This window comes from Mustela putorius, unplaced genomic scaffold, assembly GCF_011764305.1.
Source record: "Mustela putorius furo isolate JIRA1106 unplaced genomic scaffold, ASM1176430v1.1 tig00003836_pilon_pilon_pilon, whole genome shotgun sequence".
Lineage (NCBI taxonomy): Eukaryota > Metazoa > Chordata > Mammalia > Carnivora > Mustelidae > Mustela > Mustela putorius.
This window is the reverse complement of record NW_025421989.1, coordinates 12,771,134-12,796,923: the sequence shown is the minus strand read 5'-3', so window position 1 is coordinate 12,796,923 and position 25,790 is coordinate 12,771,134. Positions and strand designations below refer to the sequence as shown.

The 25,790-nt window shown below is 43.1% G+C and overlaps 1 protein-coding gene and 1 long non-coding RNA gene across 3 annotated transcripts in view; one reads left to right on the top strand and one right to left on the bottom strand.

Annotated features, from left to right (window-relative positions):
* The window catches only part of LOC106006500, a 35,280-nt gene extending 32,073 nt beyond the window's left edge, over positions 1–3,207 (bottom strand). The window contains exon 1 of the long non-coding RNA XR_006609471.1: positions 3,078–3,207. This is a non-coding gene — a long non-coding RNA (uncharacterized LOC106006500). The remainder of the gene's footprint in view (positions 1–3,077) is intronic.
* Positions 3,173–25,389, top strand: RBBP7 (RB binding protein 7, chromatin remodeling factor). Of its 2 annotated transcripts, none has more exons than XM_045089338.1 (12): positions 3,173–3,464; positions 4,321–4,465; positions 9,128–9,273; positions 12,497–12,670; positions 13,725–13,840; positions 17,387–17,547; positions 18,302–18,428; positions 18,549–18,626; positions 19,402–19,478; positions 21,597–21,654; positions 24,131–24,239; positions 24,935–25,389. In XM_045089338.1, exons 1-11 carry the CDS (start codon positions 3,449–3,451, stop codon positions 24,209–24,211), a joined length of 1,179 nt encoding a protein of 392 aa, XP_044945273.1. In that variant the 5' UTR covers positions 3,173–3,448; the 3' UTR covers positions 24,212–24,239; positions 24,935–25,389. The 2 variants fall into 2 exon arrangements, with proteins under 2 accessions (XP_044945273.1, XP_044945272.1); XM_045089337.1 differs by lacking the exon at positions 3,173–3,464 and adding an exon at positions 3,877–4,039.
* The last annotated feature ends 401 nt before the right edge of the window (positions 25,390–25,790 follow it).

The window sequence follows — 25,790 nt, the reverse complement described above, 5'->3', positions numbered from 1 at the left end:
ATATAAGACAGATTGAATTCAAATTCCAAGTCCAACACTCACTAGCTATGTAACCTTGGCAAGAAACCACCATTCTCTACCTGAGCTTCCTCATGTGGTAAGCACCCGTCCTGGTACTGGGGATATAACAAAACAAAGATCCTGCAACTTATATTTTAGTGTAGCGAGAATAACCTATGAATAAACATTTTTCGGGTGGTGAAAAGCATCATGAGAGAAAAGATAATAGAGTAATAGTAATAGTAGAATGCAATTACCTGTGTAAGGGGGGCATGGGGTATGTTGGTATTTTTTTGAAAAAAATTTTATTTATTCATTTGAGAGAGATAGCAAGATTTAGCATGAGCAGCAGAGGGCGGGGAGGACAGAGAGATAAGTAGACTCCCCGCTGAGCGGGGAGCCTGGAGCACCTGCCCGCTGGCCTTGATCCCAGGATCCCCAGATCATGACTGGAGCCGCAGTCAGACACTTAACTGACTGAACCACCTCGGCACCCTGGTATGTTGCTATTTTATAAAAGATGGTCAGGGACTGGCTAGAGGCTTCAAAAATATCCTAGTGCCTGTGTTTTTCAAACTTCAAGTTGTGACTAAGTGTGATCATAAAAGTGCAAGGGACAGGGTAATCTGTATATTTTTTAAATGAAATAAAATACCAGACTGCATCACACATATTAAAGGTCAGCATGGTTTGGTGTAACCTGTTTCAGTTTATAATACAAGTAAAACACAGTAGGCATGGAGAAAGTGGTGGCTAACAATATAGCAACTTCGATGTAAGCAGTCTTAGGGAAAGGTACCTAAACAGGGCCTCTCTTGGGTAAGAGAGCCCATACTTTAGGAATGCACCTGTTCATCTTGCTCATTTAGCAGACTTAGCTTAGTGCAAGAGAGACAAAAACACAGAGAAGGTGGGAGAAAAAGGACCAGAGGTAAAAAGTTGGGGTGAAAAACAAAAACAAAACTGAACAGTTTAGCAAACTGAAGGAAAAGGTATTTCCTTTTTGAGGCAAAAAAAAAAAAAAAAAAAAAGGACCTGACTGGAAAAACAAAAACAAAACTCAAAAAATTAGAAAAAAAGGATTAACAGATTCTCCTTAGGAACAACAACAACAACAACAACAAAAATCCAAAGCTAATAAAATATGTTGTACATGATACTTTTGGATTAAGTATATGATAGTGCCTGAGTATTCTCAGAAACTCCTGAAATATCTACTTCATACTTCTGCCTCTGACCCTCAGTGAGGTGGACAGAATAAAGATTTTAAAGCCATAATGTCTGTGAAGATTTCTTTCAACTATTTACACATGTAATAGTTTTTGGAAATCATGCCTACTGATCAAAAGGGAAACTGGAAATTGGCAAGCCATCTCTTGCTGTGTACATGAGGACATTCCCACTGAAGCAAAGCCCTTAAGACAATTATTCTAGAACAAGTTGGACAAACTATAGAGTCCTCTGGCTAAATATAACCCACCACTTGCTTTTGTATGACTCGGAAGCTAAGAATGATTTTTCCATTTTAAAGTAATTGTAAAACAAATCAGAATATTTTATGGCACGTGATATTTATATGAAAATTCAGTGAAAATGTATACGAAATTTCCGTGTCTATAAACTTTTATTGGAATACAGCCAGGTTCGTCCATATTGTCTGGGGTTGCTTTCTCACGGTAAGGTGGCAGAGCTGAGTAGTTGCTCCCAACGCCTAAAATATTTACTCTGGCCCCTTTCAGAAAAACGTTTGCCAACCAGTGTTCTAGAATACAAGAACTGTGCTATTTAAACACCTTCCAACCCTTGTCCCTCTCTAGCCCAGGCCTTTTATGCCCAGCCCTGCCCCAGCTTTAGCCCCTAACAAGATTCCTGGGCCTGACATGAAGGCAGAGTGTTATAATAATGAATTGTACCCTATTGGAAAGTAGAGACACCAGACAGTAAATTTCTACATAAAGTAATATTACTGGTTCTGCCACCGACTACAGTAACGTGTGTGTTTGTTTCCCGATCAGAAAAGTGGACATGACAGAGGCAACTGAACAATTTTGTCTGAGGATCACCACGGTCATTCTCATGAAAGCACTTGGAAAATACCAAAGCAGCGAACGTTCTGAATTGCTTTTGCAGGGAGAGTCCCTCTCCGAGTCTGGGTGTGCACTGAGGCTCCCTTTGCACGCAGGCATTTTGGCCACCTCCCCCCACCCGGTACCATCTCGCCCTTCGGGCCCTGCAGCCTCCTTTCTCTGCATTCCCACGCACTCCTCAGGGGCTACCAAATTCCAAGGTAGAGCTGCGCTCAAGCAAGCCATCCCTGGTCAGTTTAGGGCAGCTCTCCCCAGCTTCGCCATCGTGGAGTGGGGTCGCCCCAAACCCCTGCAGGTGACAAGAATGACTCAGCAGGGGTTCGGACTGGGGCAGAGACAAGAACGCTGGGGTAAGGACAAAATTCTCTGCAGTTCGAGAGGGCGCAAATCATTTTAAGGACCCAAATGTGCAAACAAACGAAAATGCAATTCAAGTCAGCTTTGAGCTGTCGGCGGCCTGTGCCAGTACAGGCCGCAGGTTTAGCCTAATAGGGAGGCCCGGCGGCTTCAGCAGCCAAAAGACGCTCGCGGCCTCTGTAAAAGGTTCCCTTCGCCTCCAACGAACCCCACCTTAGCTCGACCAGGCCCAAGGAGGGAAACCTTCCAGGGTGCACAGAACTGCATGCCCATGATTATCGGGGAGACTTTGAGGGCACAGTAATCTCTCGAGACTAGAAACCATTTTCCTCCCTCGCTCTGAGATTTTGCTTGGCTAAGCGGTGGCAGTCTCCCTGCCCCCCTCCTACCCCACCGCCACAGCCGCTGCAAGCAGCCACGCCCCGCGGCCCCGGGGCTTGCGGGCCCCCGCGCAGCCCGCACGCCGCGCCCCCATCCGCCCCACCCCCGCGCGCCCCCATCCGCCCCCGCGCCCGGCCCTGGGAGCGCTGGGCGAGTCCTCGCGCCTGCGCCTCGCCAACTTCCTGCCGCGGAACGCCCCGCCCACCCCCAGAAGCCCGCCTCCAAATGCCGCGTGAAACCTGCCGGACGCACCTCATTGGTTGAAACGACCGAACCGTTGGCTCCCAGGCCCGCCTCTCCGCCGCCTCTCACTTTTCCCAGGGCGGATGCGCCTGCGCTCAGCTGCCTGGGCGGGCTGGGAGGCGCGGGTTGAAAAGTCTCGTTCCAAGTTTGGAGAGAGAGAGAAGAGCGCCTCAGACCTCGGTACCCGCGAGCGGGGAGGAGGCAGGAGAGAAAGACGCAGCGTTTGGGGAGCACCCAAGCTGTAAAACGGAGCTCACGCTTCGAGAGCTAGAAGAGTGTGACGCGCCAGGGCGAGGCAGGAGCGCCTGCGTTTGGTCTGCTGTTGGCTAGCGAGGGGAGTCCGAGGCGGCGGCGGCGAGGGGCGAACGACCCGACGCAAGATGGCGAGTAAAGAGAGTAAGAGGCCCTGCGGGGCGGCGCGCGCCGGGACCGCGGGGGGCGGCGGGCGCGCGAGGCCGCGGCACGCGCCGGCGAAAGGCGCGAATTGGCGTGAGGAGCAGGGGGCGGGGCCGGGCGCGAGGCTAGGCGCGCGCCTCGAGGGGCCTACTCGGGACGGGACCAAGGCGCGGAGGGCTCCGAGCACTTCCGGAGCCGGCCGCGGGGCCGCGGGGCCGCGGGTTGGGCCCCCTTCCCCCCCCTGCCCCCCCACCCTCCCCCCCCCCCCCCCCCCCTCCAGCGGCGGCGCTCCCTTCTGCGCCCTTGGCTCTCGGGCGGAGGCGGCCTCCGCCACCGGAAAGCGGACACGGCTGCTCCTTCCACGCGCGCGCGTCGATCGCTTCGGGGTCGCGGCCCTTGTCCGGGGGATTCTGGAACACGCCGGCCTATGGCTGCTGACGCTGGCTTCGTGGGAGCGGAGGCCGCTCCTGGTGGGGGATGGAGGGAGCGGGCCGAGGGGTTTCTGCTACACGTGGATTCGTCTCCCCGCGTGGGTCGTGGAGCCCCTGTACACACGGGTCGTCATCTTAGAACAGGTGCGAACAGCTGTAACTGGCGAAACAAAATCGTTGTCTGTGTAATTACCCAATTCTGTATGCGCAAGCGGTATTGATTTCTAAGTGCAAAAAATAAGCTTCCTGGTGTTAATAAATATTCTCTCCACCTTCTGGAAGAGTAGTTAGTTCGTGTCCAAATTAGAGGTAAATCTGAGTGGATTAGGTGTGGCCATCTCGAGGTGACCTCCAGTATCTGTGTACAGATTCTGACTTCGATTTTTCTCAGCCGCTTAATTGTATGGGCTTTCTCCAAATTTCAGTGTTTGAAGATACTGTGGAGGAGCGTGTCATCAATGAAGAATATAAAATCTGGAAGAAGAATACACCGTTTCTGTATGACCTGGTTATGACCCATGCTCTTCAGTGGCCGAGTCTTACCGTTCAGTGGCTTCCTGAAGTGACTAAGTAAGGGTTTTTGGCAACTTTTACTTTGCATAGATTTAACTATTGCCATGGATTCCTAGTTTCAGCATTTCACATATAGAACAGGAGTGTGTAATCAGTTTAGCCCTTGGATGAGGTAGCAGGTGATTTATATTTTCGAAAGTTAAGTGATATATGGGATGGCTTCTGATATGTAGATGTGGGGCTAAAGTGCGATTAATGATATTTGTGGGACTCATCTGATATATTTGACATTTTTTTGGTTTAAATACAGAGCGGCATTTTGGGGGCCGCTGACCCCAAAGAAATCCAGCCGCTGGGGGCCGGATTTCTTTACAACTTTATTGAAAAATACGGTATACACGGGAAAGTGCACAAATCGTAAGCATATGGCTTGGTGGATTTTTACCAAGTGCGCATATCCATGTAATCAGCTACTCCAGTATGAATAGGTTTTAATTGGCAAAGGGGGGAATAATTTAGCAACGGTTCGCCAAAGAAAAGATGTTAGGCTAATAATGTGGAATACACTTTGAGGTTGTTGTTGGTCTTCGTAAGAGTGTTCTTTTCAGCCACTTCTGGAATTTCCCTGGTAATAATTTCTGGCATTATTGAACACTTAAAATAAGGCCTGGCGCATCTGAAGTTTTTGTGTCCCCTTGTTTGGTTTAATACTCAAAAGTGTACTGTGATTACTTTTTATCATCCTTATGTTGTGGAAACTGGGGTGGAAACATTGAGTAAAATTCCCAAGATCACACATTCTGTAAGTGGTGGAAAGGGATTTTGAGCCCCCAAAACTGAGTATCCCCGAGTTGAGCCAAGCCCTGTATTAGATCACCTTTCTCATGCCCTTGCACTTTTTCTAGTAGGAACTTGGCCATATACTTTAAAACTATAAAACTATAATGTGAGTATATAATTCAATGAGCATTAACAAAATTAATCTAGGAAGGGGATTTTGAGACAAGTTATGGAAATAAGAGCAAGTTACTTTATATAAGGTTACTCCTTTAACGGACAGATTCTCCATATGCAAAGACCCTCTTCCATACAGGTAGGACTTCCATTGGGGTTCCCAAAATATCACAGTGTAGATACACAGATGTGGGAAGAGCAGCCAAGAAATATATGATGGAGACTTCTAAGCACTGACATAACCATTCTGAGCATCAAATACTAAAGGGTATTTGGGTTCTCAGCACCACTTAATTTTGACTCTTTGTGCATTCCTGTTAAGTAAATTAAAAGCTTTAACAGCTTAATTTACATTCTTTTAGACCTTTTTGACCTACCTTAACAGAAGAAAACAGTGGGGGTTGGTGGGACTCTGAGGTTAGAAACCAGAGTTTGAATCCTGCCCCCCTGCTTCTTAGTAGCTAAATTAAGGCACATTGGTCAGTATCTGCATCCAAGCTGTCTGATGTGTAAATGAAGGTGCTGGCGCTTCTTACTGCCTACTTTTGAGAGAATTAAATAAGATCCTGCACTGTTAAAGTGCTGGCATGGAGTAAGTATGCAGTAAGTGGTGACTGATGCTGATTTTCCCACCCCTTTGTATTCAGAAATAACTTATTAGAGTGTAATAGCTGTATTTCTCTATTTGGATTCCAATGAAAACTGCGTATTCAAGTCTTTTAAAAATGTTACTATGATATGTTTTGTGTAGCAGCTTTAAAGATGATAGATCTGTAAGTTCTTAGCCCAGATAATGCTTTTTTAAAGATTTTTATTTTTTAAAAAGATTTTATTTATTTATTTGATGGAGAGACAGTGAGAGAGGGAACACAAGCAGGGGGAGAGGGGGTAGCAGGCTTCCCACTCAGCAGGGAGCCCAGTGCGGGGCTCAATCCCAGGATCCTGGGATCATGACCTGAGCGGAAGGCAGACACTTAACAACTGAGCCACCCAGGCACCCCAAGATTTTTATTTTTAAATAAACTGTACACCGAATGTGGGGCCCCAATTTACAACTGAGATCAAGAGCTGCATGCTCCACCTACTGAGCCAGCAGCCTCCCCCCGCACCGTACTACTTTTATATTAACACTTAAGAACTTAAGAGAAAATACTCTAAATTGTGTACTCCATGGTGTTCTTTGCATGCAAAGAAGTGGGATCTGGTTGTGGGATGTGCAGTTGCTCTGGGAATGCAAGAAAATGCCAGGCAGCCTGCATTCTTGGATGTTGAGGATAGCTTTGTGGTGCTTTTGCAGGATTCTGTTTGGAATATGAAGGGACTTTGATTGTGTTTTGTTACTATATGGGACACTGGAAACGTTGGCTATTCTTACTCCCTGAGTCTTTGAGGAGCTAGATCCTAGTCAACCTCGTAAGGCCTGCCTTCTACCTACGTACTATATAGAGCATACTTCCTAATAATTACTTACAGTTTCTGAACTCTTGTCCTTTAAAAACTGAGTTAGGTAATTGTCCACATAGTGGGTTTGCCTTTAAAAATTTCTATTTAGGCATTTCTAAGATTTAATTTCATTATTCCATATATCTTTTATTGAATAATTTGCTATTAAACACATTGAGACTAAATCTCTACTTAAGAATCTTTGTAATCATTCAAATTCAGGTGGTACAAAGTGCATGGAGTGAAATATGTTTCCTTTTCATGTCCCCTATTCTCCTAGTTTTATTACCCAAAGCAGAGACCATCATTTTTGGCACTTTTTAAAACCCATCCAGAAATAAGTACATATACATATTTCTCCTCCATCTTTTTTTTTTTTTTAAGAGAGTATGTGCACATCAGCAGGAGGAGGGGCAGAGGGCAAGGGAGAGAGAGAAAGTTAAGCAGACTCCCTGCTGAGTGTGGGGCCAATATGGGGCTCAGTCCCAGGACCTGTGAGATCATAGCGGAAACCAAGAGTTGGACATTTAACCAACCGAGCCACTCAGGTGCCTCTCCTGTCCATCTTTTTTTTACAGTAGCAAGTTATTCGTTATTCACTTCACTTTACAGTTGGTAGTTTATATTAGAGACTTTCTTCTCAACATGCTTAGATAGGTACAATCTTTTGTTTTAAGGGCTCTGCAGAATTCCATTTATGAATTTATTATAATTTATGTCACCAGTTCTTTATTGATGGATATTTAGGTTGTTACCAATCTTTGCCACTAAGACAATGCTGAGAATAACCTTGTAATAATCTGAGCTTGTCAGGTGAATTTCTTAGCAGTGGAGTCCAAGTGAGCAAAGGATTCTGGCACTGAAAATGGACGAGGTCTTTTAACATTAGTGCTTCTGCAGCCTTAGGTTCATTCAGCATTGGAGGAAAACTTCGTAATATTGATTGGTTCAGGAAAATAGGTTTGTATTTTAATGATGGAGATGAAAGGATTTCCAGTAAAAAAAAAAAAATCCTTATATGATTATTGTGTCAGGGAGTACGTGAATTGAATTTTAGACTCAAGGAATTTTTCACAAACTCCAGTCCATGTTTGGACCATGGTCCTTAGAAAGGTGCTGTTTTTTTCTGTTTAAGCTCCTAAAAAGTCACTTCTTTTTATGTTAACCATAATACTGCTCTGCAGTGCCTCCTTTCTCTCAGGCATTCCTATTTCTCTTCAACTGATTCTAATGAGATGTGTTTAAGTTCCTTTTCATTTTGAGCTACAAAGATTTTGTTTTGTCTCAGTTCTCCCAAACTATATTGCTTAGAGCCTAGTTTTCTAAGTATGTCTTCTTTTTTTTTTTTTTTTTTTCATTTAAAAATAAGTGGGTGTGTGCTCGTATATATTGCCCCCCCCCCATATAAGTGCATCTAAGAGGAAATTAACTGTTTTGGCAGCCATATCCTATTTTTGGCCACTGAACATATATTGACTAAGACTCATGCCTTTTTTCAAACAAGCTGCTATTGCTTAGCCATGGCTGCCTTACTCTGTTCTTGGACTTGTATTTATTGTTCTTTTTATCATTAAGCCAAATCATGGTAAAATTTCATCTTGTATTTTTATTAGTTATTAGTAAATTATATTTGTAGAAGCAGTCCTCAACCCTTTTTTAAAATCCACTGAATGCTTTGTACAATTGAACTTTAGAAACCTAAGTAGCCTAATTTGTCTGGTGTTGGGGCCTAGAGTCTTAGGTTTTGGCCCTCTTCACTGAGGTGGGACCACAGAGCATAGGTGAAAATTGTTATTCTTGATAATACAAATGGGGAAACATTGTTAATAGATACAGATGTAAAAATCACTGTTTGGTCCACAGTGCCAAGGAGCATCAGTGGGTTCTTTAGCATCAAAATGAGTTCTATAGTACCAAGGTAACAAAGCAGCCCTCCCCCCCCCGCCCCCCCGCCATAAAATTGAGAAACCCATTTCATAGACATTGAACATTAATAATGAGTTTTCATGCCTTTTGCCCTCATAACCTGTTTTTCGGGTGAAGAAACTGGGGCCCCCAGGAAGTTGTGATTTAAGGAATTGCATATAGTTAATTTTAGTTTGAGCCAGGATTTGAACCCAGTTTTTCTGGCTCAGTGCTTAAACTTTCCATTCTATCTTGTTGCCTCTTACTGGAAAATTTAGAAATGTCTAATTTCTTAAAATGGAAGATATTTTTTAGGTGAGAAGTCAATGATTATGAGTGTGGAGATTGGAGATGGACTGAATTTGTTAGCAACTGATTTCTTTAGGGTTAGTGTGACTTATTTTCTTTCCTAAACAGACCAGAAGGAAAGGATTATGCCCTTCATTGGCTAGTGCTGGGGACTCACACATCTGATGAGCAGAATCATCTCGTGGTTGCTCGAGTCCATATTCCGAACGATGATGCACAGTTTGATGCTTCCCACTGTGACAGTGAGAAGGGTGGTAGGTATACCGTATATTCCAGTATTGGTGTTTAAGGAAGTGTGCCTTCTTTTCTACTATGTTATTACAGTTTTCTATTAATATCTTTGGGCCCAGCCGTTTAACTTTTAGGAGTTTATCTCATAGAACTACTTGCTCACATGTGCACAAGGATTTCACAATAGCATTATTTGCAGGATTGAAAAATTAAGATGAGCCTGGCAACCCAGATGTTAGTTTATAGGAAATTGGTTAAACACATTATGGTATGTTTGAAATACTGTTCAGCAATTCCTAAGAATGCGATAAATTTGAAATTTCACACAGACTCACAATGAGGCAAATCTGTATGCCCTAGTATGGAAAGCTGTCCAGGATAGATTAACTCCTTTGTGTGATTGTAGTACCCATTTTGGTAAAAAGTAATAATATGTATTGGGTGTATATAGGAAAAAGTCAGAGGAGGCGTATGTACCAAATAGTTAACAGTGGCTTTTTTATGGAAGCTATTGATTTCCTGTTTCCCCTGTCAAACGTACATTCCCCTGATTTGGTCTTCCCACCATCACCCAAGGTTGGCCATTGTGCTGGAAGGACTCAGAAGACTCAGCAAATTATACGCATGGCTAAAGTTTGTTACAGTAAAGAATCCAGAGAACAAAAGCAGTGGGGGAAAGATATACATCAGGGAGTCTAGGGAGGTCTGGCACAAGGCTCCTCCAAGGCTGCACACGACCTGCTTTATCTCTGGCAGCAAATAACAGGGACATGTGCAGAATCTCTCTCTTCTGCCCAGGGAAACCCATTTGAGTGTCAGCATCTGAGGCTCTGGTGGGGGGGTTGTTTTCACAGGCACGTCCTTCTGGCAGCCAGTTAAGACAACTGAAACTCAGGACCCCAGTAATGAAACCAGGTGCATGTCGTCAATCTTGTATCTGTGCAGAGCAACCCTGACAACCTGGTACAGCATGGTCCATTGCTCCAGGTGTACACCACAAAATCATCAATCCATCAGTGACGTTGAGAACATTCTGAGGTCCATGTTCCCAGGACTGAGGGTCATTCATGGTCCCAGTGTCCCCAGAACTGAAAGGGCTAAGCAACCAGACCTGTTGGGTTAGTGCTGTCTGCACAGCCCTAAAAGGTTTAATCTTAACATTTAAAGGAATTTACTTTAGTTTTTTTTTTCATATTGAAAATAAGACATTATAGCTAAAATCCTGCCACCCCATACCCCTTTCCTAACTTGCCTGCCTTTGAAGAATTTACCACTGTCCTGAAATTATTGTGCCATTTTTAACTGTTTGTATTTTTATTACTCATACAGTAGTAAATCTGTATAAAGGGTTTTTTTCCCACTTTTTTTCTTTGGGTACTGTTTTGTGTATGTATGTAAACCACGTAGATGTCCACCTCCTTTTAACTCCCATGTCTTGTTCCGTTGTGCTTTAAACCTTACTTGATTCATTCTACCAGGGGGCAGTTGGACTGCCTCTGCTTGGTATTTTGCTCTTACAAATGGTGCTTCAGTGACCATCCTTGCCATGTCTCCTTGTACACATGTGGGAGAATTCATCTAGCGGAGTAGGATTGCTGAGTCCTATGGTGTATTCATTGTCAGCTTAAAATAGTCTAAAACAATTTTCCAAAATGATTTAATCCCTTTGCCACTGCCACAATTCATAGTCCGTTTCCCTACAATTTTATGCGTTATTTCTGTAAAAATCGTAATGAGAAATTTTCAGTGGATTTTAATCCTAAAGTATGTATTTATTGGACTTTTGGCTTCAGACTTAGTCTCTGTGCATAATTTATGGATGTATCAAGTTACCGAAGTCACTTGTTTTGTGTATTCCATTCCAACAAGTGCCTGAAATAATTTACAGTTTACACCTCTCTATTTTCAGTTGTGGTATTTTTTAATGGATAGTATTTTATCATTAAAATGGTGGTTTTTATTTTCGAACTTTTGAGTTTGAGAAAACAAGGCCCTGTGTTGAAAGTAAATCTTACTGGAAATCTGTTTTTTTGGAAGAGGAGAGCTGTTCAGGTTCTAAGTAAAGGAATTGGGGAACTTGAGTGTCTTTATGTTAGAAATGCTAGAGCCCTTGGAATCCACAGTGGAGGGTTGGGTGGTGGGATGAAAAGCAAAGTTGGGGCAGAGTTGGAGCAGAGTCTCAGGGTGAGTGGCAATCTTAGAAAGGCTGGGCCAGGTTTCTCCCACTGACACGATGGAAAGGGGACATGTTGAGAAGGAAAAAGGTGATTGTATATGGTTGTGTAGGCATAGCTGTGTGGACTGGTCTGTGATTTTCAGCCACACAGAAGAGTAAGCTACGTTTGCCACAGAGAAGAGTGGCTGAATGCCAGTATTAAACCATGGGAGCCAGTGTTCATTAAGCATTCCCATATAGCAAGAGCTGGCTGAACCTGAGAAGTGGTTTGCTGCTTTCAGTTGGTTTTCTTTAGGACCCAGCCAGTCCGTTTTTCTTGTTTCCTGCCTGGCTCCATCAGGCATTTGAGTTAGTGTTCCCGAACCTGAGATCTGGGGGAACAGAAAAGGAACATGCGGAGAAGCGGCAATGTAGGTCAGGAAGAAATAACACAATTACGAGGTGAAACCTCCAAACTTTTTAAGCATCAGCAACTATTCCCGTTCCTAATCTTTGAACACAAAAAAGAAAATGCTTGTTTGCTGTTATGTGCTTAGATGTTCTCTACATGTACACTTTCTGTTATTATTTTGCTGCTTCTCAGAAGTTCCTTACGCTTTTTATATGACTTTGTTGCTTTTCCAAGGCCTTTTTAATAACTATTCAGCACCGTAGTCTCATTCACACACCAGCCCCCTCATTTGAGCTTTGGTACTCCGCTAGCAGTAGAATTCAGTACGCTAGTGGAACCAATATGTCTGTGTCTTAGGGTTGGGTGGGGGTTAGTTAGCATCGATTTCTGATTTTAGGAAACAATTACATCCTCTTTACAACTGAAAGAGGCCAGTTTTTAATTATTCTAAATCCAAGGTGAAACAACTAACTTGCATAAAATGGCTGTCAACATTTTCCAATTCAAATGGGCTTTGAGAATAAATTAATTCCAAGTGGCAAGTAAACCCAAATTTTTGTGTTCTCTAGTTAATTTGTGTTGTGTTTTGCCAGGTTAAAATTTGTTGGGTGGATTAAACTAAATGACTTCTGATTTTTAATCGTAAGTGTATGTGTTTATTTCTTTCTTCTCACATTAGAATTTGGTGGCTTTGGTTCTGTAACAGGAAAAATTGAATGTGAAATTAAAATTAACCATGAAGGAGAAGTAAACCGTGCTCGTTACATGCCACAGAATCCTCACATCATTGCTACCAAAACTCCATCTTCTGATGTGCTGGTTTTTGACTATACGAAGCACCCTGCTAAACCAGGTATGTAGTAATGAAATCAGGCCATCGGTTGAACATTTTTCTTGAAAAATAATTGCTGTGAGGTCGTTCAAACTAGTGTAATCTATAATTTTTAAAGGTTTAAAAATCTTCTCGGGGGTCCCATCACCACCCTCAAAATTCAGTTGATGTAACGAAAGGACCTCCCAGACAGGTTCTACTCCTGGCTAGGACTTACTATAGCAGAGGCTACAGAGCAAAAGCAGAGGAGGAAAAGATATGCAACAGGCAGAGTCCAGGGAGGTCAGGCACAGGCGTTTGAGTCCTTCCCCACTAGGGCCACGTAGAACACGCTTTTTCTCTAGCAGTAGACCGAAGGGGCATGTGATCAATGTCTCTGCTTAGGGAAGCCTGTTTGACTCTCAGGATCTAGTGTTTTTATAGAGGTCTGGTCACATAGGAACATGCTGCTCTATGACTAGCCATGGCAAGGGCAACTCAGAACCCCAGCAGTGAAGCCAGATACATCCTGAATCTTGCTGAACAACCCTGCAAGTCCTGACGAGCTGCTACGGCACGCCTCACTGCTCTGGGCACACACAGCTTCATCAGTCAGGGACATGAAGAATTTTGTGAGGGTCACATTCCTAGGGGTTGGCTAAGGGTCAGTCATGGTTGCGGGCTACCCTGGAGACATGCAGGGGCTGAGCAACCAGACCTGCTGTCTTAACTCTTTCCTCACAAAAGTGTTTGAAAAAAATTGATCCGGGGTGGAGCAGGTTGCCACTCCAATCTGAGGGCATAGTTGTAGGTTTCAGTGTTTTGCGTTGGAGCTAGTACTTGGTTTTGCAGAGGAACTAGTTACTTTATGGTCTTGAGACTTGGTTTGCATTGAGTATTTGAAATGAAGCGCAGAGAACAGCTTTTCAGAGTGGCTGTGGGTCAGACCAAGTCCCAAGTCATCGTTTGTATGTGACGCTTCTTCAAGCATTATCATGAATGTTACGGCTCATTCAGTGAGGACCGAGGATTGCTTTTACTACTTCTGATAAATAGAAAATCACTTCGTAGTTAATGTGTCTCTTTCCTTTTTTAGACCCAAGTGGAGAATGTAATCCTGATCTTAGGTTAAGAGGCCACCAAAAGGAAGGCTATGGTCTTTCCTGGAATTCGAACTTGAGTGGACATCTCCTAAGTGCATCAGACGATCATGTGAGAGACTTATTCTTTCTAATCTCATGTACTTAAAGACTGTCTTGGAGAGCTGTGCACTGAAGGAGCGCTGTGTAGTTGAAAGGTTTTCTAAGATAATACTCCTGATTATTGTGATAACGTTTTCACAGGATTTAGAGCAATGGTTATCAGACTGCCCTGTTGGAGCCTTGGGATTCCACAGAGCTCTTTTGAAGCAACCTTAGAATGGAGGGAAGGTGGGCAAAAGGTGTGCCATTATTTCCAAATGTATCTTTGTAATGGAAACTATGAAGTGTTTGTGAGACAGAAATTCCCTTTTAGTTTATTTTTTAAGTGTACAATTCATTGGGTTTTAGTATATTCACAAAGCTGTGCAGTCATCACTACTATCGGATCCTGAAACATTTTCAGCAAATGGCACAAAAAAGAAACTCCAGACCCCTTAAGCAGTCCCCTCGCCACTGCCCCCAGCTCCTGACAACCACTGATTTACTTTCTATGTCAATAGATTTGTCTCCTGATAAATCATATAAATCATATGTGCTTTTTCCCTGTCTGGCTTCTTTTCACTTAGCATAAGTTTTTCAAGGTTCATCCATGTTGAAGCATAGGTCAATATGTCACTCCTGTATATGGCAGAATAATCCATTATATGGATGTGCTGGAATTGATTCATTCATCAGTTGATGGACATGTAGGTTGTTCCTGCTTGGGGCTCATTGCTTTTCTTTTTCTTTTCTTTTCTTTTTTGTTTTAACATTTTGGGGCTATTTTGGCTGATGCTGCTATATGACCATTTTTGTATTAAGTTTTGTGTGGATGTAGGTTTTCATTTCTCTTGGGTAATTACGTAGGAATGGAAATACTGGGTCATATGGTAACTCTATGTTTAACTTTTTAAAAAACTGCCAAGCTTTTCCAAGGCAGCTGCAGCACTTCACAGTCCCACCAGTAATGTGTACTCCAGGGTACCAGTTTCTCTACTTCCTCGTCAGCACTTGTTGTTGTCTGTCTTCTTTATTATAGCCATCCTGGTGAGGGTGAAATGGTTTACCTCCTTGTGGTGATGAGGACTAATGATGTTGCATATCTTTTTTATGTGTTTATCGGCTATTTATAGCTCTTCTTTGGGAAAATATGTATTCAAATCCCTTGTCCATTTTTAAATTTTGTGGTTTTTTTTTATTGAGTTGTAAGAGTTCTTTATGTATTCTGGATACAAGTCCTTTATCAGGTAGGATTTCAGAAGATTTTCTCCCACTCTGTGGGTTGTCTTTTCGTTCTTGGTGATGTCCTCCAAAGCACAAAAGTTGAATTTTGAGTGTAGTTTATGTGTTTTATTTTATCACTTATGCTTTTGATACCGTGTCTAAGAAACCATTACATGATCCAACATCACAAAGATATTTACATCTACATTATCTTCTAAGAATTGCATACCTTTAGCTCTTACATTTAGGTCCTTTATTCATTTTGAGTTAATTTTTTTTATATGGTGTGAGGTAGGGGTTCAAGTTCATTCTCCACTTGTAGTTATTGTGTTTTTTCTAGCACCATTTGTTGGCAAGACTAACCTTTCCCTATTGAGTTATCCTGGCATCCTTAATACAAGTATTTTAACAAAAGTACCACACAAATGGAAAATGATCTTGTTAATTTATTGTAGATCAGTATTTGTAGCATTCTTTCCACCTACAGCTCCACACCTTCCTTCATGGATCCCATATTGTAAGTAAAACATGTTTGCTGTAACTCTAGCCCAGAGCTGAGAGTAGACTTCTGGAGCTTTTGAAAGCTCTTGTAACTTGGCCACAGGTTCTTTACCTTCTTTCTTCGTATATCCTCCTGCCTAGAACGGGGCCTGTTGCGTCACAGACCTTCTTTATATTTCTACTGGCCACGATTTCTGTTATGCTTTTTTTTTAAATACTGAAAGTAGGTAATTGGCCCAGTTAAGAATCTTTAGGTACAAGCAAGCAAAACCAACTCTGGCTGATACAAACAGAAAAGAAATTTATCAGAAGGACCTTGAGCAGCTCACAGAATTGCTGTGCTGTCTAGAAAATGGCCTACAACCCAGAGAAGAGGCTAGTGGATGTTACTCTCCGCTGTGTACACTCCCCACCCACCCCCCAACACACACTGGCAGTCATGAGAACAGATTTCCCTGTTGATGTTCGCAATTCAAAATCATGGCCAGACTGATGGAGCCAGCATCGTGTCCCAGCCACAGGAGAGGCTGGGAAGCAAGGGTCTCCCTTAGTTCTATGAAAGGAAGCTTTCTTCCACGTCCCTCAAAGTGGGCATGGTTGAGTCCCTAAAACAGGGAGGATGGGTTAAGCTCAGTTACTTAATTACTAGTGCATTCTGAAGACGCCGGGCTGGGAGTTGCTAGTTACAATAATAGCTGACGTTTTCCAAGGGCTCCGCATGTGCCAGGCATATTGCTAATCTTCCGGGATCCTTGTGAAATGAGCAGGGGAGGACGGCAAGAGCTCTACATGTTCCTTTTCTTCAGTGCTTGTAAATTGTGCATCTGAGTGTGTATCCACAAAGACTAAGGGTATGTGTATTATATAAAACTTCTTTTGGGTACTGGGTAAATAGCTATTACTGGGAAATAGCTTTGTTCTAGAGACTCGGATAAGAAAGTGATTTTCAAAGAGATGAACCCCATACCAGTGTCAGTGGAATTATTGCAGCAAATTTACTCTAATGGAATTGCCTTTTATTTTAAACCATGTGGATGATAATCATTGCCTTGTAGTTGGCAACATTTTTTCCTAAAAACTTTCCTCTTAACTTTGTGATAATTGTCATTTGAAGCCTCAGGTTGCAGAGCCTACAGATCTGTGATCTTTGGGGCCTGGGGAAGGCCCATGGCCTCTCCTTGGGTTGTGCTGATGTTTTGAGGAGTGCACTGTGGGGATCTGTCCATAGGCCCTAAGCTTTGGCCTCTCAAAGTAGCCTAGTTGGGGTTTCTGGGTTATTCACCTGTCCCACTTCTTAATGTTTGTAGTGGTTTCTGCTATGAAGTCAAAGATTTATCCAAATATTTTTGCTGTTGAAGAAGCATGTTTTAGTTTTAATTTCTAATCTCCCAGCCCTGTGTGAATTTCTAGGACACAAATATCTGTTCAGTAGATACTGAATGTTGGGCTCTGTGTTTCATTGTGTAATCTAGATGAATTTTAGATACTTGATTGAAGATATGTCAGTAGAAACTCGAACCTGATCGTCTCTTGCCTACCATCATGCTCGGTTTCCCCATCCCCCTTACTGTACCCTTACCTTGCCCTCTGCATCTCAGATGATGAATGGTACAAGAATACACTCTTCTGTTTCAGAAGCTTCACTTTTATTTATGTTTCTTCTCGTGTTTATTTCTACCTTTTATATAGTTAGATAATTTTTTTAAGTTTATTTAAGAAATCTCTACACCCAGCACGGGGCTCGAACTCATGACCGTGAGATCAAGTGTCATGAGCTTTTCTGACTGAGCCAGCCATGTGCCCCTCGTTCAATAATTTTTTAATGAAGGTTGTTTATTTTTTCCTTCTTTAGACTGTCTGTCTGTGGGATATAAACGCAGGACCAAAGGAAGGCAAGATCGTGGATGCTAAAGCCATCTTCACTGGCCACTCGGCTGTTGTAGAGGATGTGGCCTGGCATCTGCTCCACGAGTCCTTATTTGGATCGGTTGCTGATGATCAGAAACTTATGATGTAAGGTGGAAGGTTCAGTGGGGTCTTGCTATGTAGGTGTCCTCAATGACCATCAGTGATTGTGGTGGCCTGTGGTTTGATTTACTAATTTTTTTAAAGTTACATACTGGCCTTAAAAACTTCACTGAGGTATAATTGACATACAAGAAACCATACACGTGTAATGGCTTTTTTGTATAAAAGTTACTGTGGCATATGAGTAAACACCATTTTTTATTTGAAAAAAGAAAACATAAGTAAATATGAAGAAACCTGCTTGGCAATGGCAAATGTCAAAATTGGGGTCGCAGTGACTTTGAAGATGAGGGCTAAGAATGATTCTATCAGGTCATGGCCACTGGGCTGCATTCAGCCACCTGTAATGTGTTTGATTTCATAAACTCCTATCTGAGGCAAATGTGACCAAGTAATAAGACTTGACAAGGCTAGGTTGTAGGTATCAAATTGTTAAATTGTTCTCTGTGTAGTAGTTGGTGTATGCTTGAAGTAGTTGGTATTAAGACAGGAATCTAATAAACGAGTAACTGGAAATGATAGCCCTAATTTATTTTCTGTAGGTGTAGAATATGGCACGTAGTGGTTGGCAGTCCGAATTGGCAGCTCTGTACATGGTTGGGGTGTCCATGAAGGGGCAAGCGTAAGGGGCAGAAATGGGGGGGTGTGGAGTGGCGCGGACCCGGAAACAAGTGTGAGAAGCTGGGGAGGGGCAGGTGGCTTTGTCTTGTGCTGTGTGCCTTGTACCTTTGTGTTTTAGATGGGACACCAGGTCCAATACCACCTCCAAGCCAAGCCACCTGGTGGACGCGCACACTGCCGAGGTCAACTGCCTGTCGTTCAACCCCTATAGCGAGTTCATTCTTGCAACTGGCTCTGCAGATAAGGTTTCCAAGTTTTTGTGTATTTGGTGTTTATGAATCCAGTTGTCTTGTGCTAGTCAGATATTCTAAAACTCAATGTAAAGTGCAGAAATGAATTCCTTTTCATTTGTTATTTTTCTTCAGACTGTAGCTTTATGGGATCTGCGTAATTTAAAGTTAAAACTCCATACCTTTGAATCTCATAAAGATGAGATTTTCCAGGTACGTGGCAGTTTTCTATAGTCTCTGTCAGGTTTTTGGTAATTTCTGATGGGGGAAATTTAAAATCTTTTTGCTTTTATAGCAGGCATGCTTTTTTTTTTTTAAGTTCCTCTTCTGTGTAGGTTAACTAGTGGGAAGTAACTTGGAGCTCTGTGAGATTATAACTTTAGAAGTCGAAAAAGTCTTGCAAAACAGGATCAGTTTAAAAAGTGAAATCCAAGGATTCTTTAGTTAAGGTATCCAGCATGGTAGGTCCTCTGGTGGGAAAAACAACAAACAACCTTGTATATCGTTTCAAGTGGTTTCAATTGCATAGGTTTTTTTTTTTTTTCTTAAAAAGACTTTATTTATTTACAGATCACAAGTAGGCAGAGAGAGGGGGAAGCAGGCTCCCTGCTGTGCAGAGAACCCGATGTGGGGCTCGATCCTGGTACCCTGAGATCACAACCTGAGCCGAAGGCAGAGGCTTAACCCACTGACCACCCAGGCACCCCTCAATTGCATAGGTTTAAGATATACTTAATTGAAAAGTTGAAAAGCTTCTGGGGTAGTTAGGGGGCTGAGTAACTTTATGGGGATTCCTAGCTGAGCTCCCTTGTATTGGGGTGTGACCTTCAGGAAAGCAGGCTGAGGAGATGGGCCATTTAAGAGCACTTGAAAGGATAGGACAAGAAGAGGATAGAGAAACAGAAACTGGGAAGGTCTCGAGGATTAGAATAATACCCACAAACATAGGAACAGACGATACTTCACACTTTCCAATCTGTGTTGCTAGGTCCACTGGTCTCCACATAACGAAACTATTCTGGCTTCAAGTGGTACTGATCGCCGCCTGAACGTGTGGGATTTAAGGTAACTCCCAAGTCCGGTGACAAGAAACTGCATAAGTATGCCAATCTGACAGATGATGAAATTCATGAAGTCGAGAGTAGTTTGCAGATACCCATTTAATAAGCCAAAATTTTTTTTAAAATTTTACTTACTTACTTGACAGAGACACAGCGAGAGAGGGAACACAAGCAGGGGGAGTGGTAGAGGGAGAAGCAGGGAGCCGGATGCGGGACTCGATCCCAGGACCCTGAGATCATGACCTGACTCGAAGTCAGACTAATAAGCCAAATATTAAAGCAACTTTCAAGTGCCTTCCTGAAGAGTCTTGGTTCTGTAAAACAGAAGTGAATCAGGAAATGCAATGCAAAATGAATTTATATGATGAGAGTTTTTGTTGTTGGTATTCAGACATGAAGTTGGGGGCGTGTGTATGTCGTAACGATCGAAATAATTATATTGAAAACACTCTTGGCATAGAAAGGGGTACAGATGTTAGCTGTTTATGTCTCGTATGTGGGCTCTTAGTTTATGTCTCTTACCTGCACTCTTAGTGTTTCTATCATTTGCTCTTCTGTGCTTCCATTGTTTCATTTTGAGGACCTGAGCTCCTGCTGTGGTCTGTGTAGCTGCTGGGGATACACTTGGGCACGGAATAAGCACAGGCGGTGCTGTAAGCGAGCTTACATTCTTCTGGGGCTCAGCATAGAGTTCTTCCAATTTTGTAAAGTTCCTTGATCTCCGAGTTGCCATTCTAAGAATTTCAGACTCCTTTACTTTTCTTGAGCCTTTAGAGCCATTAATAAAGATGTTCAGTTATATAAACGTTCTTCTCAGATATCATTATCCTAAGTTTAAATCATTACCAAGAAATAACTTATTTAAAATCCTTATTTTAAATGTATTGCTTTGAAGTAGGCTAAGTTTTTAGTTTATTAAAACCAAGGCTGCTTTCATCACAGAGACCGCACACCAGTTCTTCAGTGCACAGAACATAAAACACTGGAATAAAATACTTGTATTGGTAAAACTTCTGAACATCTAACGTTCTGTGTTTGTACAGAACAAACTCTAGCCATGATTGAATCTTGGAATGTAGAGAATCTTGAAAGCGGATATTTGAGTCTACACTATTTTATTTGAAAACAATTTTAGTAGTAAAAGTAGAAACTGAAAACTCTGAAATCAAGCAGCGGGCTTTGAAAGTCTGGATGCCCTGGCAGCTGAATTGTCCCTAGAGGTGCCAATAGTAAATTTGGAGGCTTAATTCTTAATTCTTTTATAAGTTGCGTAGTGTTAGAATTACATTACATTGGATAGAATTACAGATTAAAATAGTTCTGACGGGAGGATATACATCATTGTCTAGCAGTCCCATGTGTTTGGTTTAAATTTAATAGGAAGAAAGAGTATCACTTGGAAGGTTATGTATTTTGGTTGCTTTTTTAGCAGTTCTTACTAGCAAAGCCCACCTTGGGGCTAGATATCAAGGCTGATACTTGGTGTGTAACTTAAAGAGTGTTGGGGCTGCTGGCAGATTCGGCATGTTGAAGTTATTAGGCTAAGTTTTTTTTCCTCTTTTCCTTGGCTTATATCTTTTTTTTTTTTTAAGATTTTATTTATTTATTTGACAGAGAGAGATCACAAGTAGACGGAGAGGCAGGCAGAGAGAGAGAGGGGGAAGCAGGCTCCCTGCTGAGCAGAGAGCCCGATGTGGGGCTCGATCCCAGAACCCTGAGATCATGACCTGAGCCGAAGGCAGCGGCTTGACCCACTGAGCCACCCAGGCACCCTCCTTGGCTTATATCTTGAGTTTTACCTTTTAAATCCAGTGCAGCAAACAGCCACAGTTAAAAATAATGACTTTTATTTTTTTAAATAATGAATTTTAAATTAGTATTTATTATAAACAATTTCTGTGCTGCATCCTCAGTTATGAACAGCTTTTATCATTTCCAGAAGGTGAACATCCCACTGTCCCACCAGTAACTAAGACAGAAGTTGTCATTGGCAGTAGTGTAGAAATGTGGTCTCTAGAGTGTGCATTTTAAGATGCCTTTTGTGGGCTGATGCTGGTTTTGTGAACACTGATACCTTCTGCAAGAATTTCAGTATTGACAGCATTATGTTCTTTTTTGATAGCAAAATTGGAGAAGAACAATCAGCAGAAGACGCCGAAGATGGGCCTCCAGAACTCCTGGTATATATTGGCTTTCTTATGCAGGATGAAATGTCATGTGCAGATTGGACTGCCTGTCATTGATCCATGAATCTGGAAAATGAGTCAGAACTCCAAATGCTAGCTCTTGGAGAGGATTTCAAATTGGTCTTAAAGGTTATTCTGACTGGGTTTTGACATTTATAGAAAATAGTAAATAGAGCACAGTAGGTTTTTATGAATATTTCACTAAGAACTATTTGGGCTCCTGGAAAATCATGAAATTTCTCACTAATTCCCATTTGTAGTATTTCTGAGGGGTTTTTTTTTGGGTGGGGGGCTCGGTATTGATACCGAATTAGCCAATACTTCACATTATCTAACAGTACAGAAATATTCCGGTGACTTGATTTTTAAGTTCCCTGCCCAGAAAATGACAGCATTCTGGATCTTGTCGGTGCCAAGTGTGTACCATCTCCCTCCTGCTCCTAACAATCAAGCGGCATCTTCTCGGCCCTTGAAGGTTTCTGTGGTGGGTTTGTCCTGTTCTCGTCCCTCCGGGTTCCGAGCTCTGCAGTGTGCGCGTCGGGTCCCCTTCCGTTGGGCGGGGCCGCACTTCGCGGCGGTTCCTCCTCACTCAGAATCCACGTTCGTGTCCGCCAGTCATTTAGCAGATGGTCATCCAGTCCACTGTAGCGTATTTCATTCCTAGGTCAGTACCAAGTCTTGGTACCCTTGGGCTTTGCCCACCGCTTTTAAAAGGTAAAGAAGGCCCTCAAAGGTGAGCCCCGCGTACAGGAGATGCTCACCGAAGCCCACGTGGCACAGACGCCCTGGATCCCCGCACTCCTTGCGCAGTGCCACACCCCACAGCAGTGGCCAGAAAGGGACACAGGGTGTCATAACACAGACATGCCCGCATGTTCTATGCACTGCACGCTGATTAAAGAAGAGCATTTCTCAATAAATCCCCTAGGCAGACGACAGCACCTGGACGGTGTATTCTCTGTTGAGTGACTTAGTCTGCAGAGTCTGTGCTGTGCTGCGTGGCTTCATAGTTCTAAAGTGTCTCTAGCCGAGGCGTTGCCGGCACCTGCTGTCATCCATCGTCCAGCCGTTGGTCCTTACTTTACTTTGGTAAAAACTTGGAGATGGAACTCACATACCATACAGTTCACCTGTTGAAGGGATAGGATTCAGTGGTTTTTAGTGTGCTCACAGAATTCTCCAACTGCCGCCACAAGTCAGAACGTTTCCTTCCCCTGAGGAAGGAGCGCTGCTCTGGAGTACCTCCCAGTCCGCTCCTCTCCTCGGGCCCTGGCAGCCAGCGGTCCGCTTTGTGTCTGGATCGGCCTAGCTAGCTCTGTCGAAGTGTGAGAGGAGGTGCTCTCTGTGACTGATTCTTTGGCTTGGCGTGCTCTCAAAGTTTCCAGCTATTTGGGGGTACCCTGTATAGTAGGATTCTTTAACAGACCACTCAACAGTGGTCCTTGAGGAAATCCACTGGGATTTTGCTCCTTTCACAGGAGAGCTTGAAATCAAGGGACACCTAACTTGTGGCAAACTGGATGCTGACCGTAATTTTAGTCCAACAGTGTCTTGATTTGAGGACTCTCTGCACATCCCAAGCCTGTGGTCTTAACGTATTTTCTCTCAGCGCCCCCTTAACACAATTCTGAAAAGCCGTTTTTCTCCTGTCATTTTTAAACTGAAAAAAATGATTAGGTAGAACAGTTACCTTGCATGTGACCTAATTGTCAACCTGAGTCAAATTAGACTTCGTTAGGAAATGTGACTTCGGTCCAAGACTGTGCATTCATATTGTCCCCGTGAGAATGGTTCCTTCTGATTCTTAATTCTGAGGTAAGGGAGGTCCAGTGCTTTCCCATGAGGCTGTGTCTTGTAGGGAGGGAGTCTCTGCTGCCTTCATCATTGTACAGCAAGCCCTCTGCTTAGCCTTTGGGGGGCTTTGCTTTTGGACCCTGGGGGTTGGTTGGTTTTTTTAAATCCCTGCCGGGAGTGGTGCCCCTTGGGGAGATGGAGGGTGGCTGGGCGGTGTGTGGGCTCCTCGGGTGGGCCAGTTTGGAGAGGCTGTAACAGAACTTTAAGGAGGTTTATTGTCTTAACTGTTTGTACCGAAGTACGTATATTTGATAATGAGGCTGAATTAATGTTAAGTGTATTAGGTACAGAAATGGCATTGTGGTTGTGTAGGAAGATGTCCTCACTTTTGGGTGATGTGGGGTGAAGTACTTGGGGGGGGGGGCGGCTTAGTTAGGTATGTTTGTGTGAGAAAAACGCACCCGTGCACATACTTGTATCGGGAGTGTAGGCAAAGGGGAGCCAGGCGTTGCTGTACTGTCCCATCTTTCTTGAGGGTTTGGAAACTTGCAGAGGCAGCAGGGGGTGGATTACGAAGCCTGTAAACCCCTCCCTTAAACCTCAGTTGCAAGATTGATGCTCTGAAAACTAAGATATGAAACAGGCTTTTTAAAATTCTTATTTTTCTTATTAACAGTTTATTCATGGAGGACACACCGCCAAGATATCAGATTTTAGTTGGAACCCCAATGAGCCTTGGGTCATCTGCTCGGTCTGAGGATAACATCATGCAGATATGGCAAATGGTGAGCTAAAGTGTTTATTTTTCCTGAACGAAGAGACATTCACTCAAAGTGTTTCTATTACAGAATTGTTGCTTTTCTAAATTTGGTGCAATATGCACAATCTTAAAAGACCTTTCTCCATTTTAACAAGTCTTAAGTTCGGTATGCACCTGTCAGGTCAGGAGAAATCTGTGTCTGCACACAGACGGGGACACGGCCTCTGTTCCGCTTTGCATGTTGTCGTACGCTTCGTCCGCTGGGCTCTTGGCGTCACTGCTGTAGGTCCGGGGTCTGCTCCGTCACGGGCATGAAGGATACAGGAGCAAAGCATCCACGAGTCCTCGGAAGCGGAGTACTGAGCACCTAGTGTTTCTGAGGTGGTGTTAACCCTCTCATTAACCCGCAGGGCCGGTGCTTCATGTCAGAGATGCTTGAAATGCTTTTGGAAAACACTTTTTACTACAGAAAGTAGTAGCATGTAGGCAGCTTGGTGGCTTAGGTGGGCTCCTCTGCCAAATGAGAACCCTGGCCCTGGGTTTTCCTCATTCAAGTCTGGGGGGAAAACTACTAAGTAAATCACTCTAAAAATGTCCAACACAGAAACACGCTGACCAGTGAATCCTAAAATCTAGACAGAATTAAATGCTGATTTCAGGAGGTTTTGTAAAAAACCATGGGGAGTTTTACCTATGCATTTATTTGGTTGTCCTCTCCAGGCTGAAAATATTTACAATGATGAAGAGTCAGATGTCACAACATCGGAACTGGAGGGGCAAGGATCTTAAAACCCAAAGTACAAGAAATGTTTCTGTTGAATGTAATGCTACATGAATGCTTGGTTTATCAAGCGCCGAAAAGGCATTGTATAGTAGGAAATGTAAGTGGGTTGGCATATGGCGTTCTTTACCTTCTGATTCTAGCACTTTCAAGTGAGCTATTGCGTACTGTATCATATTGTAGCTTTTAGGGAAGAAAGGAATGTTGTTTAAGAAAGAACATCACTGTTGTTTTAAATACAAGTAGCAGGGTACTGCCTTTGATTCAACTATTTTAAGTCCTTGTTTTCTCAAACTAAGTGCTTGCTGTTCCCAAATATGCAAGAATAACTTTTACACTTTTTCCCTCCCAACACTTGTTGATTGGCTTTGCAGAAATAAAGTTTTAAAATAAATTTGGTTTTGTTTTCTTAGAACCCGGGTAGGAGAGTATGAATGTGTTGTCCATGTGCGTCCCTTCCTGTGAGAAAACTGGTACGCGTGTGTGTGCGGAATTACTTTGCGGGATACGTTGAGTGTCCTGATCCAGAGATTGGGTAAGAAGTTAGACCTGTACACACGGACCTACTGTAACTTCTACACCGCCCCCCCCCCCCAAGAAAGCTCGCTGGCGTACACAGCAGGGGTCAGCGTCAGCCTAGGGGATAGACCAGGTTGGCCCTTCATCCTGTTTCGCAGGAGCTGCCACCTAGTGATGGTTTTTAATTTTAACAGATCAAAAATCGACAATGACGACCTTGTAGCCCATTAAGTCTAAAATAATTACAGTCAAATATAAGAGGGGCCAGCCAACTTT

Excerpts from the sequence above, each read along its gene's own strand:
- RBBP7 (XM_045089337.1), top strand. The coding sequence starts at position 3,892 with ATGGCTGCTGACGCTGGCTTCGTGGGAGCGGAGGCCGCTCCTGGTGGG. Across the intron at positions 9,274-12,496 it reads CTGTGACAGTGAGAAGGGTG|AATTTGGTGGCTTTGGTTCT; the intron begins GTAGGTATACCG and ends TTCTCACATTAG. Across the intron at positions 21,655-24,130 it reads ATGGGCCTCCAGAACTCCTG|TTTATTCATGGAGGACACAC; the intron begins GTATATATTGGC and ends TCTTATTAACAG.